The sequence below is a fragment of the Lepidochelys kempii genome, chromosome 2, assembly GCF_965140265.1.
Source record: "Lepidochelys kempii isolate rLepKem1 chromosome 2, rLepKem1.hap2, whole genome shotgun sequence".
NCBI lineage: Eukaryota > Metazoa > Chordata > Testudines > Cheloniidae > Lepidochelys > Lepidochelys kempii.
This window is the reverse complement of record NC_133257.1, coordinates 41563503-41578199: the sequence shown is the minus strand read 5'-3', so window position 1 is coordinate 41578199 and position 14697 is coordinate 41563503. Positions and strand designations below refer to the sequence as shown.

The 14697-nt window shown below is 43.3% G+C and overlaps 1 protein-coding gene across 4 annotated transcripts in view; it reads left to right on the top strand.

The window, feature by feature from the left end:
• MTDH (metadherin) overlaps positions 1 to 14697 on the top strand; it is a 52123-nt gene that overhangs the window by 16835 nt on the left and 20591 nt on the right. For 3 of the 4 annotated variants that reach the window (XM_073330502.1, XM_073330505.1, XM_073330504.1), the window contains 5 exons: positions 6731 to 6815; positions 7442 to 7621; positions 9166 to 9234; positions 11897 to 12148; positions 14578 to 14664. In XM_073330502.1, coding sequence (XP_073186603.1) covers positions 6731 to 6815; positions 7442 to 7621; positions 9166 to 9234; positions 11897 to 12148; positions 14578 to 14664 — 673 coding nt within the window. The remainder of the gene's footprint in view (positions 1 to 6730; positions 6816 to 7441; positions 7622 to 9165; positions 9235 to 11896; positions 12149 to 14577; positions 14665 to 14697) is intronic. The other variant, XM_073330503.1, reaches the window with a different exon arrangement.

Genomic DNA, 14697 nt, shown 5'->3' with positions numbered 1-14697 from the left:
TTGAGCAGTTAAGGGGAATTGGTTTATAGTCTGTTTACTCCCTTTTTTTTTTGTTTTTGGAACACCTATTGGTACTCACTAGAACTGGCTAGTCAAAGTTTTTCAAAAGTTTATTTTTTTTGGTTAAAAAAAAATTCCTTTTCAAAGTTGGAAATTTTTGAAAGATCCCCCTTCTGTCAGATGCAACAAGTTGTAACTCTTTTTAACATTAACTACCCTTTTTTATCCTTAGTTATATGCTTTCTTATAAAATAGTAGTTTTTCACTTAAATAGTAGTTTAAGAATATGTACAGTATTCTCAGTTGTGTAGGAACTAGTCCCCTAACCCAGCTGGGTTATTTTTCTCTATACCTAATTTAGTTTATTACGGAAGCAAATGCAAGGAAAAAGAAATGTTTGAAACTTACCCTTGTTCTTTTGTTGGGGGAGGGAAGATATGGAGAGGAGTCAGTAGCCCTCCCATACTCAGTGCTTGGTGGCCAGTTACTGAACAAGTGATCCTTCTGCCTTATAGTTAAGGCTTTGTTTTAGTCAGGGGTATTTTTAGTAAACTTCATGGACAGGTCACGGTCAATAAACAAAACAAAATTCACTTCCCGTGACTTGTCCATGACTTCTACTGTATGCCCTGGACTAAATCTTGGTTGGGGAGCAGCCTGGGCATGTGCGGCCTGGGACCCACACTGGTGCTGTGTGGGTGGTGGCGTGCGGCCCGGGACTCCTGCTGGTGCTGGGTGGGAGGGTGGGGGTTTGCTGGGGCCAACAGGCTACATACCTGGCTCCGTGCCTCCCCGGAAGTGGGGACATCCCCCCTAGCTCAGCTCCTAGACAGAGGCATGGCCAGGCAGCTCTGTGTTTCACAGCTCCCATTGGCCAGGAACCATGGCCAATGAGAGCTGTGGGGGCGGTGCCTTCACACAGAGGCAGTGCGCAGAGCTGCCTGGCCACACCTCCGGCTAGGAGCTGAGCGAGGGGGATGTTGCTGCATCTGAGGAGCCCCCTAGGTAAGTGCTGCCCAGAGCCCGCCTCACCCCGTATTGTGCTCCAACCCCCTCCCACACCCAAACTCCTGCTGCTGCTGGGGGAGGAGGGTGCAGTGGCCCGAGACGGCCGCAGCAGCAGCCAGTGGGCCTGGCATGGGCTGCTTTATCTGCCCCCAGGCCAGGCGCACCAACCACTGAAGAAACCATAGAGGTAACAGAAAGTCACAGAATCTGTGACTTCTGTGACCTCCGTGACAAACTTGCAGCCTTACTTATAGTTAGACTTGGCAGGGCTCTATTTAAATCCACAGATGTCAGTTAATGTCAATTTCAGCTTACACTGAAATGGATGAAAAAAACCCAATCAGTAACAGTTAGTGTGAGTGCAGCTCCCCCCTACTCCCTCACCTAGCGCCTGCAGGGATCAGGTGTCGGCAGCCATGTAGGGAGCCCTGCAGTCACAGGAGTGAGGGAGTAGGGCCATGACAGTGGAGCTACCGAGGGTTCCCTGTATTGCTAGGGACATTGGATCCCTGCCACCCCAAGGTGAGGGGAAGGCTCTGGTGCTAGCAGAGCAGAGACCCCGGCCAAGGCTGCCAGGAGGAGGAGGAGCAGCCTCTGGCTGTGGGGAGGCCACCTTTTTGATCAATGGCTCCTGCCCAGGGATAGAGCCATTCAGCAGCAGGGTGGCCTTCCCCGTGGTAGGGGGTTCATCCTCTTCTTCCTCCACTCTGCTACACCAGAGCCTTCCCCACACCTTGTGCCTGCAGGGATTGGGTGCTTGTGGTCCTGTGGCAGCATAGAGAGCCTTCTGCATGTCTGCTGTCACATCCCTGCTCTCACCAGCTGGGAGTGCAAAGGGTCCCTTCTCTGCTCCACCAGGATTGTAGCTTTTCTTGCACCTTATCTCTGCAGAGATTGGGTGTCACTGATCCTGTGACAATGCAGAGAGCCCTCTACAACCTCACTGTCATGGGAGTGAGGGAGCGGCCATGACAGAAGGGCTGCAGAGGACTCCTTGCATGTCCACAGAGCCAGTGACATCCGGTCCCTGTAGGCCCAAGGTGTGGGGGCAGTTGGAGGGAGCCCTCTGCAGCTCTGCTGTCATGGCCCTGCTCACTCAGTCACTCAGCCAGAAGTGAGAGAGCCATCCCCAGGCAGGAACTGTACAGCAGTGAGGTGATCTCCTCTGTGACCAGGGGCTCATCATCCTCGTTGCAGGCCTGGCTAGGGGTCTGCTCCTCCAGCCAGGACTGCAGCCTCCCTTGCATCTCGCACCCAGGTGTCCTGGGCCTCTCAGCCATGCTGAGAGCCCTTTGTAGCCCCACTGTCAGTGCTGTCCTAATCCTAATACTACCCTCCTTAATTTTCCACAACTGTAAAAGTAAAAATTATTAAAAATTAAAAAAATCTATATGGTTGAAATTACAAAAAATAAAAATCTAGTTCAACCAAGCCTATATATAATTTACTTTCTGGACCCATTACGTCTTTGCTCTGATAACACTGGAAGTTTAGGGCTTCCCTGGTGGAATGCATCAGTTAACTCAAGGTGTTTCTTTGCATAGATTTATATAGTCTGAGGCAAAAAGGGACCATTCAATGATGTAATCTGACTTTTGTATATCGCAGGCCATAAAATTTCATCCAGTTTAAATTATCTGGCTCAACACAGGTATTTAGCTAATGCATGTTCCAGAAAGTCTCAATTGGAAGACTACAAAAGATGAAGAATGTGTTTGCCTTGGTAGTTTGTACAGTGTTTACTCTTGGGGGAATTCTGTGCCACTGTGCAATGCAGAATGTTGCAGAAATTAATGTGTGTGCAGAATTTCCTTTCTCCCACAGAAATGGACTGCAGTGCTGATGGTCACCACTAGGGGGTGCTGGACCCCGCAGAACCCAGCTTGAATCATAGAATATCAGGGTTGGAAGGGATCTCAGGAGGTCATCTAGTCCAACCCCCTGCTCAAAGCAGGACCGATCCCCAACTAAATCATCCCAGCCAGGGCTTTGTCAAGCCTGACCTTAAAAACTTCTAAGGAAGGAGATTCTACCACCTCCCTAGTTAACGCATTCCAGTGTTTCACCACCCTCCTAGTGAAAAAGTTTTTCCTAATACCCAATCTAAATCTCCCCCACTGCAACTTGAGACCATTACTCCTTGTCCTCTTCTACCACTGAGAATAGTCTAGAGTCATCCTCTTTGGAACCCCCTTTCAAGTAGTTGAAAGCAGCTATCAAATCCCCCCTCATTCTTCTCTTCCACAGACTAAACATCCCCAGTTCCCTCAGCCTCTCCTCGTAAGTCATGTGTTCCAGTCCCCTAATCATTTTTGTTGCCCTCTGCTGGACTCTTTCCAATTTTTCCACATCCTTCTTGTAGTGTGGGGCCCAAAACTGGACACAGTACTCCAGATGAGGCCTCACCAGTGTCAAATAGAGGGGAACGATCACGTCCCTCGATCTGCTGGCAATGCCCCTACTTGTACATCCCAAAATGCCGTTGACCTTCTTGGCAACAAGGGCACACTGTTGACTCATATCCAACTTCTCGTCCACTGTAACCCCTAGGTCCTTTTCTGCAGAACTGCTGCCTAGCCCTTCAGTCCCTAGTCTGTAGCGGTGCATCAGATTCTTCCGTCCTAAGTGCAGGACTCTGTACTTGTCCTTGTTGAACCTCATCAGATTTCTTTTGGCCCAATCCTCTGATTTGTCTAGGTCCTTCAGTATCCTATCCCTACCCTCCAGCGTATCTACCTCTTCTCCCAGGTTAGTGTCATCTGCAAACTTGCTGAGGGTGCAATTCGCACCATCCTCCAGATCATTTATGAAGATATTGAACAAAACCGGCCCCAGGACCGACCCTTGGGGCACTCCACTTGATACCAGCTGCCAAGTAGACATGGAGCTATTGATCACTACCCGTTGAGCCCAACAATCTAGCCAACTTTCTATCCACCTTACATTCCATTCATCCAACCCATACTACTTTAACTTGCTGGCAAGAATACTGTGGGAGACAGTGTCAAAAGCTTTGCTAAAGTCAAGGAAAAACACGTCCACTGTTTTCCCTTCATCCACAGAACCAGTTATCTCGTCATAGAAGGCAATTAGATTAGTCGGGCATGACTTGCCCTTGGTGAATCCATGCTGACTGTTCCTGATCACTTTCCTCTCCTCTAAGTGTTTCGGAATTGATTCCTTGAGGACCTGCTCCATGATTTTTCCAGGGACTGAGGTGAGGCTGACTGGCCTGTAGTTCCCAGGATCTTCCTCCTTCCCTTTTTTAAAGATGGGCACTACATTAGCCTTTTTCCAGTCGTCCGGGACTTCCCCCGATCGCCATGAGTTTTCAAAGATAATGGCCAATGGCTTTGCAATCACATCTGCCAACTCCTTTAGCACTCTCGGATGCAGCGCATCCGGCCCCATGGACTTGTGAACGTCCAGCTTTTCTAAATAGTCCCAAACCACTTCTTTCTCCACAGAGGGCTGGTCACCTCCTCCCCATGCTGTGCTGCCCAGTGCAGTAGTCTGGGAGCTGACCTTGTTCGTGAAGACAGAGGCAAAAAAAGCATTGAATACATTAGTTTTTTCCACACCCTTTGTCACTAGGTTGCCTCCCTCATTCGGTAAGGGGCCCACACTTTCCTTGACTTTCTTCTTGTTGCCAACATACCTGAAGAAACCCTTCTTGTTACTCTTAACATCTCTTGCTAGCTGCAACTCCAGGTGTGAGTTGGCCTTCCTGATTTCACTCCTGCATGCCTGAGCAATATTTTTATACTCATCCCTGGTCATTTGTCCAATCTTCCACTTCTTGTAAGCTTCTTTTTTGTATTTAAGATCAGCAAGGATTTCACTGTTAAGCCAAGCTGGTCGCCTGCCATATTTACTATTCTTTCTACACATCGGGATGGCTTGTCCCTGTAACCTCAATAAGGATTCTTTAAAATACAGCCAGCTCTCCTGGACTCCTTTCCCCCTCATGTTGTTCTCCCAGGGGATCTTGCCCATCAGTTCCCTGAGGGAGTCAAAGTCTGCTTTTCTGAAGTCCAGGGTCCGTATTCTGCTGCTTTCCTTTCTTCCTTGTGTCAGGATCCTGAACTAGACTATCTCATGGTCACTGCCTCCCAGGTTCCCATCCACTTTTGCTTCCCCTACTAATTCTTCCCGGTTTGTGAGCAGCAGGTCAAGAAGAGCTCCACCCCTAGTTGGTTCCTCCAGCACTTGCACCAGGAAATTGTCCCCTACATTTTCCAAAAACTTCCTTGCACATAGAAGACACTGCTAGGGAGAGGGGGAGGGAGCTAGAGCGTTCCTGGCAGCTTCAGTTCCCAGCATGCCCTGAGGGAAGGAGACAGGCTTGCATGGAGTTTCCTTTCTCCCTCTGGATACCTGGGCTCTGGGGGGGAAGGGGTGTGTGTGTGTATCTGGGCAAGGGGAGCCCCATGGCTGGACTCTGGAGGGAAGGGGGTTTTGGGTGTATTGGCTGGGGGAGCACTGTGGCTGGGCCCTGGGAGGGAGGAGTTGTGGGTGTCTGCCCTTCTGGCTGGGCTGTGTGGGGGGAGGAGGCAGAGAAACAGGAACTGGGTTGTCATAGGGGTTTCTTTAAATCTATTCCTGGGGGAATTTTTGTGTATGTCTGTATTGTTACAGACATACTTGCTGACAGGTATTTTGAAATAAATTCCCAAAGTAATTGAAACTGGTGTGATTATGTAGTGTTTTGAAAAATAAAATTTGCAGAATTTTAAAATATTGTGTGCAGAATTTTTATTTTGCAGAATGACCCCAGGAGTAAGTGTTTAAAAAAATTGTGCCTGCTTTCTAATTTGAATTTGTCTGGCTTCAGCTTCCAGCAGTTGGTTCCTGTTATGTGTTTCTCTGTGATTACAGAGCCCTTTAGTACTTGTCATTTTCTCCCAGTGAAGGTACTTAGACGTAATCAAATGACCTCTGTCTTCTTTTGACCAACTAATCACTGTGCTCTTTAAGTCTCTCACTGTAAAGCATTTTCTCTAGCCCTTGAATCGTTTTTGTGCTTCCTTCCTGCATTGTCCAATTTTTCAACATCTTTTTTAAAATGTGGACAGAAGACCTGCACGCTGTGTTCCAGTATCTGACTCACTAATGCCATATACAGAAGTAAAATCACTTTTCTGCTTCTGCTTACTATTTCCTTGTGTGTTTATCTGAGGAATGTGTTAGACCTTTTGGTCACCGTGTTGCACTGGGAGCCCATTTTGAGTTGCTTATGCTCTGACCCCTAAATCATTGTGTTCCAGGATACAGCCCCCCATTTTGTAGGTATGGCCTGCAGTCCTTGTTTCTAGGTGTAAAACTTTGCATTTAACTGTATTAAAATGCATTTTGTTTTAATGGGTCCAGCCTATAAAGCAATCTAGATTGCTCTGTATGACTGCCCTATCCTCACTTGCCATTCCTCCAGTCTGTCATTCACAGATTTTGTCAGCAATGGTTTGGGGATTTTTTGCTCTATTTAAATATTAAAAAATAGAGCAAAAAAAAGTTTCCTCCCCCCCTTCATACAGAAGAAATGTTTCCTAAAAGCCACTACTTTGGAACTAACCAATAGGTTAATCTTGCAAAGTAGATTTTCCATTTCTAATCTGTAAATATCTTTTAATTCTTACAATTTATAACAATATTTTCTTAATACCTGTAATAGAAACATTTAGTTTCTTTAACATAAGGCTGAATTATTGCTTTTTTATTTTAGTCAAAAAAGAATAAAAAGAAATCAAAGGGAGATGCTAAAACAGTTCAGGACCTGTCACGTCTTGATGGAAAAGAAGCAGATGAAGGTACTAAGAACAGCATTGATAAGGCAATGCACTAGGCTAAAATGTCTCACATGCTATCTAAGATTTACTTGCTTAAATATATCATAACAAAATTAATTAGTTGATGTCATAATCTTAAATCGGATATGTGGTCATGTAGTGGTTACTACCTGGTGAAATGTTCTTAGATTAACAGTGTTTGCATGCTGAATATTTGAAAATCCAGGATTTCTGGAACAGAAAATGTTAAGAAAAGTAGCTTCAGAACTGGAGTTTGGCAATTTGATCTGTGAATGTTGGATTATAAGAGTTGACAAATACTAAAATTGTTCATCTGAGGCAATCAACCTACATTTTTATTCTACCTGAAGTGTTGTGGCTCATATGGTTTGAGTGGTTGTAAAAACAAAATACTATTTTCGCATCCAGAAAAAGGACATACTGACTCTTCAAGCATGCCGTTTAAACTCTTACATGTAAAGTTCAGTCACTCTACCCTTGTTCTCACCTTTACCTATTGGTTTCAATCTATCTTTTTACTAACTCTTAAAAAATTAAACTTGGTTCCTAGTTACATTTTACTTGGATTATTCTTTTACCATTGTATTACTCACTTAATGCCATTTTTATTTGTGGGAATATTTTAGGAGCTTGGGAAACTAAAATCAGTAACCGTGAGAAAAGGCAGCAGCGTAAGCGTGACAAGGTACTGACAGATGCTGGTCCAATAGAACCAAATCTCCCTGGGATGGAAAATGCAGTTACAGTAGCCACTGAACAACTAATACCTGCACCATCTTTTCCACTTGGTCCCAGAAAAAATAAAGGTATGATGTTGTAGAAAGAAAGAACACTTGAAAAGTAAGCAGTGTTCACTTTAGAAATGCATTATAATAGGAGGAGGATATATCTATGTAAAGGATATTGGAACTGGAAGTTGTAATACCTTGTGTGGATTTAAGGAATCAAGGGTGGAGGAAAAGCTAAAAGAACAGCATTTAACAGAAGATACTTGGGTCCATGCTTTCAGCTGGAGCAGGTGAGAACTGTAAAGCCTTGTGCCTCTTGGAACCTATGAAGCGTCCCTCAGTCAGGTACCTAGACTGGCCCCTTCCCACCACTATCCATGTTCTTTTCTGACTGTGTTGGGGAAGATTTTTCTTGTTTCACAGATCATCCCTGTTTTTTTTGTTTTGGTTTTGGTTTTTTTTGTTGTTTTTGTTTTTGACAGATCCCAATGGTTTTATGGCAAACCTCTTCTCACCCTTCCTTTCCCTTCCTGGTCAGTCAGTTTCCTATTAAACTGAAACAAACTCCTTTTTTTTTTTCCCCCCTTCCACCACCATACCAGTTCCACTTTGGGCATTGTTTGTATAACTGATGGTACCACAGCTTCATCAGTTTCCCCAGCCCCACAAGAAGAGCAGAATCACACCATTTTGTTAGCCGACTAGATAACAGATTTCCTCTAGGCAGTCTGGTACCTGTTGATGCACCTGAGTGCCTAATTAAACAAAGAACAATGCATCAAGTGTTGTGCCATAGCAGCAGAAAGCTTGAGCCTAGCTGCTCTCTAGTGCTTTGCTACATTACATTCACATTCTGACTTCGACTCCTTAAATCGTTGATGCCTCAGATCCTTGTTTCTTCTTTGGTCAGAGCTTGTTTCTGTCCTGACTGAATGCACTGTCATTGCCCTTGAGTACTATGTCAGTTGTTTTCCCTTTGTCACTGCAGGCATGTAGGAAGTAAGGCAACCAAGCAACTTCAAGAAATGTTGACTGTAACTGTATTGTGATCTTTATGGACATAGATTACAGTAGTCATTAATCTGAGCAGGGACCATGGCAGTGTGTAGTGCACCATCAGTTCTCAGATGTCACCTTGCACCAGGTTAATTTGAAAGGAGTTCAGCTGCATCTACAGAGCTGCCTGGGTTAGGTAAGAGGTAGAAACAGCGGTTTCCTTTTGTAGTAATATCTAGAAGAGGCTAGCAGAGGTGTTTGCAATGAAATGACCTCTTCCACCTGGTCTGGGCATGGTGCTCATGAGTACTGGAAAAATAGCTGGGCTCCTTTCAAATTAACTCTTTCTTAATTAAAAGCCAATTAGGGTTCCTTGATTTAAATTGAGGTATCTAAACTGGCTATAAATCAAATAGCCTTTGCGGTTAAATGCCCGTATTTTTGGTTTTAATATAGTGTCTGAAAATTTGCTGTATTTGCAAATTTCTCCTTCGGTTTAGGATGTAAATATTTTTTGCCTGTTAACGATCGTTAAAGCACTGATCCTCTGAAGTAAAATTTGACCCTTGGTAATGAATACTTACTATAGATGTACAATGGTTTGTAAAGACTTTCTCTTTAATCAGGTGATACAATTCTGAATGTTCAAGTTAGCAGCTCTAAATCTGCAAAGGGAGATTCAACAATTCAGCAAGGTAAAAGGATTTATGACTAGTGTGCATGCTAACTTGTTAATTTTGAGTAATAGTTTCCTAATACAGAACTAGAACTCCAACTGGTCAGAGTGCAGGATGCTGTGCAGTTCATGATTTAGAACTTTTTTCTCAGTTATGCAATTGCTTGCTCTTCAGTTGTGGGTGTCTGATTTGCATAATCATTGTACAGTTATTTCTCAATAACAGTACATTGGCTATACAGACTCTTTACCCCTAGTTACTCTAATAATATTGCCGTACTGTTCCTAGAATTTTTACGCTGTTTATACCTGGTATAAAAATTACTACTGAGTAAACCCCAACCTGCATGTCTTGGAACAATATTTGGGGACTGTCCAGAGCAACCTTAACAGTGTTCACTTTCTCAAGTTAATGAGTTAACAAGTTTCCTAAAGTAAATAAATAAAATATAAGCCTCAACATATTTGCTTTGAGTTAGAGACACCGGTCCTGATTCTAAGGAAATCTGATACGCAGTTTGGCACAAACAGGTCATTTGGCACCTAAATACCACAATAGTGGGCATATGTAGATTTTGCACATGCAAATACCTGTTGGTGCATGGAATTACTATAATTTTAGCCCAACTCTCTGAAAATTAGGCTCAAATTAAGCCTAAACACTCAAACATAAGATTTTATATAGTTAGTCTTTCTGGTAAGAGAAGCTGATCGAAGAACATTTGGGAAACTGGCATTGTCTAATCCAGATGGTAACTATTTAAGTCTGTAGTATAACTGATTACATTTACAGGAGAATGTGAAGCTAGCTGGAGGATGTAACTGTGACCACATATAGTCCATGTAGTCTGGCAGATCAACATTATGTTGAATTATAAGAGATGTCATCTAGCAGAAAGCAGTTCTGTTGCTGTCAATCCTTCAGAGCTTTGCTTCACAAGCAAGCTGCTGCTGCTGCTGTGCAGCACTGCTAGAGAAGAAGATATATATGGGATAAGGAGATTATTTGATTAAGGTTCTTGTACTATATGCATTACTGTCCACCTTCTTGGCACCCATAGCTTTCCAGAAGGGCAGCCTGTTGCAGTAGTGACTGTGGTCATCTTCAAGGCTAGGGTATTAGACTGTGGATATTTTTATGCTGTACTAGACAGGGAAGGAAACAAAGTTTAAGGGGAAGAACATGAAATATTTGTCCCTAAGTTTTCAGATTTGATGAGGCCAATACTTATTTGCCCTTTTCAATTTGGAAAGCTCCCGACTCTTCATATGGGATTTTTTCACTAGGCTTACTTGCTGAATAAAATGGAAACCTTCCTCCATCCCATCCTAGCTCTGAACTGCCAGAAGGGGCTTCTCGCAGCTCTCTCAATTGCTGCGTCCCTGGTGGAAGGGGCAAGGGAGATGACATGTTGGTTTTTTGTCAGAGACACAGCTCTTGACAGGGCTAGAGGTCCCCTTTTTTAATGCATGAGGGAGAAGAAATAGTGGGCAGGAAGTAGCAGCCCTTTAAGGGAGAGAAGAGTACAGAAAGGGAGGCACAGCCTTCTGATGTTGCCTCCTGTTTCTCCAGCTATGAGAGTGAAGGGGCACTACTCATCAGAACCAGAGGACCGAGAGACAGAGTAGCTGCCCCTCTTCCATGTCCCATGTAGAGAAGCTGCCTCAATGTCCTATTTTGGCTCTCTTCTTTATGTCCCTCCTGGCTCCTGCGGTGGTTCCTGACATCAGTACTCCCTCCTCTCATTTCTTTGTGTTCTTTTCATCCCAAACAGTGTTGCAGCATTGTTTAAAAAGTTCATTTTTCTGCTGTCAGACAAGAGCTGTGTCTCTGACAAACTATATCCAGAATATAGTTCCTTTTCAGTTGTGTACGTACAGGTTAGGATGTTCTGCTTTACTGGTTTCATTCTTATGAGCATGCAAGAGTATTTAAATACTCAAGAATTGGGCCGGTTCATAGATTTGCTACTAACCTTGTTAGAATCTAAACGCTTAATACCCAGGATTCTCATTTGTTTAGCATACTTTGTTGTAAAGTGCCATTTGCTTATTGCAATATGTAAATATCACAACACGCTGCTATATTGGGATCAGAGTTCTACACCTAGGCCTGTTAGGAGAACTATGCACTGCTGTCTCTTGTCCCCCAAAAGCTGCCTGAAAGAATGATATTGACTGACTTTGGAGAGAGCCGTGTTTAGCCACCGCTGCTAGGAAGAAAGTGGAGCAAAAGAAGGGCGTGGAGCAAAAAAGGATATACTGGAGGCCCGCTAACCATGAATGGGGGAGGGGAAAAAAGGGCAAAAAAATAGAATCCTGTCCTGTAACATTACAGGAGAAAGGAAGAGTGTTAAAACAGTTTGTTTCTTCACAGGAGTGGAGCATAAAGGCAGAGGTGAGGGACACATGATAGAAGTGTTAACATTTGAAACATGAGTGGTTCTGTAGATCTAACTTTAGACATTTCAGCCTTAACAAGTTCACCTCTTTTAGAGGCTAAGATTTATTGTAACAATTCATAACTTGTGTTAAAACAGTCTTGCAACTACATATGATTCTGGTATCTAATATTTAGTTGTTCCTGACCAAAATTCAATAATGAACTTGATTTTTTTATTTTCAAGTAATATTTTAACTCTTCATCCAGTTACTTTTTATCATGTTTTTATTTTTTAAAGTTTCTTCAGGGTTGAATGAAAGCCCTACTGTAAATGGAGGAAATTGGAATGAGAAGTCTGGAAAAATCTCCTCAGAGATCAGTGCAGGTGAGGAGAAATGGACATCTGTTCCATCAACTACAGCAGGGAAGAGGAAGACTGAGACATCTGCTTGGGGTCAGGACACTGGAGATGCTAGTGGAAATGGAAAAGATTGGAGTGTATCCCTTGTGAGCAGGTCCTGGGGAGAGCGTAGTTTGTTCCCTACCATTGGTAAGTATTGCTCCATTCTTGCACCTTTTAGTAAAGGTAAAACAATGTTAGGATTCTTACAAAATCACAATTATGTTTTTAATCTTGTTGCTGTTTAGTATACAGTTATTTTCATGGTTAATATTGATTGAGTCCTGGTATTTTAGGAAAATAATCTAGTTCAGCTGCTTTGAACTGCTATATTTTATATTTGTAACAAATTTAATTTGTTACAGGTTGTTAATTATGGGGAAATGTGTTTTCCCTACAGTCATGTAGAAAACTGCCTACCCTACCCCAAAGTAGAACTAAAAATCTGTAGTGTAAAAATGTAAAAGTACTTGGTTGAGAGCCTTGTGGATATTTTTTTTTATTTTTTAGTCATTCATATTTTTTTAAAGCAGTGTCTAATGAATTCCGAATCCAAGGCATTTTCAACTTGATCACAAAGAAATTCCAATTTCAGTTATGTAAACATTTGTTTACTAATGTTCATTAAATGTTTGTCTTTATTGGGATTTGTTGAGGCTTATATTTGAGGTAAATATTGAAGACTTTTTTCTAAGAAATAAACACTGTAGGCAATTCAGCACCAGTGTGCAACTCTATGGCAAAAGCGTTTATTAGAAAAGTCTAAATTTGGAAGGCCCGGGGGAGCAAGCCTCTCAAAATTGGCTGGATATTGCAAGCTGACGGAGCGAGGTGCAAGTTTAGGGCCTCAACATTGACTGTGAGATAATGCTTCAATACAGAAACACCCCATGCCTCTAATTGTCACCTACCACCCTACACTGGAACCTATATAGGGTATAGTTAAACAGTTGCAACCCAAACTCAGTGAGGACAACATCCTGAAAGAGAGAGCTTTCCTAAGCCCCCCTTTCTGGTGTTCAAACAACCCCCGTATCCTTGCCAAACTCATAATCAGAATCTCCACAGACTAGACCCTGCCAACACAAAGCAGCACCAGACTCTGCCATAACAGATGCAAAACATGCAGACATATTTCCACTGCTACGATGATTAACACCTCCCAACACAACATCTTTCAAGATCTATGGGTCCTACACATGCCTATCACATGTGGTGTACCTCATCCAGTGCATTAAATGCCCCAGTAACAACTATGTGGGTGAAACCAGACAATCACTAAGCTCTCAAATGAACTCATACAGAAAAATAGGACACACACATCTCGTCACTGTAGACTAACACTTTTCATAAAACGATCACTCCATGTCTGACATCTCAGACCTTGTCCTCAAAGGAAACCTGCACAACTACTTTGGCCAGGTGTATACTACAGACTTATATTGGTATAACTGTGTCGCTTGGGGGTGGATAAGTGACATAGTTATACTGACCTAACCCCCTGCGTAGCGAGCACTATGTTGATGGAAGAGCTTCTAATACAGCATTTTAAGTGTATATCTGCCCTTCAGAAGATGAACCTGGGAGCTTAAATTCATAATTTTGCTGGACATTAAAAACATGGTCTCAATAAAGACACTGGATTATTACAACTATCTGTAACCCCTAACTCTCCCTGCTTTTGTTCTATGATTGCAGAGGAGTTAACGGGCCATTTCACCTTCAATTGTTCCTTACAACAGAGGTTCTCAACCATTTTCTTTCTGAGGCTCCCCCCAACATGCTAGTAAAAACTCCACGGCCCAGCTGTGCCACAACTCCTCTTTTTCTGCATATAAAAGCCAGGGCTGGCATTAAGGGATAGCAGCCTGGCAATTACCCAGGGCCCCATGCCACAGGGAGCACCACAAAGCTAAGTTGCTCAGGCTTCGGCTTCAGACCCAGGTAGCGAGGCTCGGGACCCTGGGCTGCAGTCCTGTGTGGCAGTGCTTTGGCTTTCTGCCCTGGGCTCTAGCAATTCTAATGCCTGCCATCCTTGGCTGACCCCCTGAAACCTGCTTGCAGCTCCCTAAGAGGCCCCGGACCCCTGGTTGAGAACCACTGCCTTAGAATATGTTATCATGCTAAAAAATCTTTTCCACCTTGTATTTACCTGTGACCTGGAGGCCATGGCGAAACTTAAATCAGTATAACTATGTTGCTGGTGTCTCGCAGAGGTGGATTAAGTACGCTGATGGGAGAAGCTGAGCCACTGAGGCATTTTAAGCATAGACCTGCCCTGAGTACCTTCCCCAGGCCTGAAGAGGAGTGTTGTGTAGCTTGAAAGCTTGTCTTTCACCAGCAGAAGCTGGTTCAATTAAAAAATATTGTCTCCCCCACTTAGTCTTATAGTACTCAGTAAGCAAGAGTAAATGTAAAGCCACAGGTAATATCTTACTAGGATGGGACTTTGTCTTATGGTTGGAATTTCTTCTGATTTTTTTGACCCTATTCCTACAGCTTTAGACAACTGATTTTAGATGCCTTCAACATGGCAAAATAAAGTGTGACATTATCAAGCTCTTCATTTTTTTTTTCAGCTGCCTGGAATGTAGATGGAAGGATCAAGGCCTCTGAACAAAATTCTGCTTCTTTCACTTCCTTAGGACTAAATCCTGCAATTTCTGGTATGTTAAGCTTTTCAAAGCTTTTTCTACAAG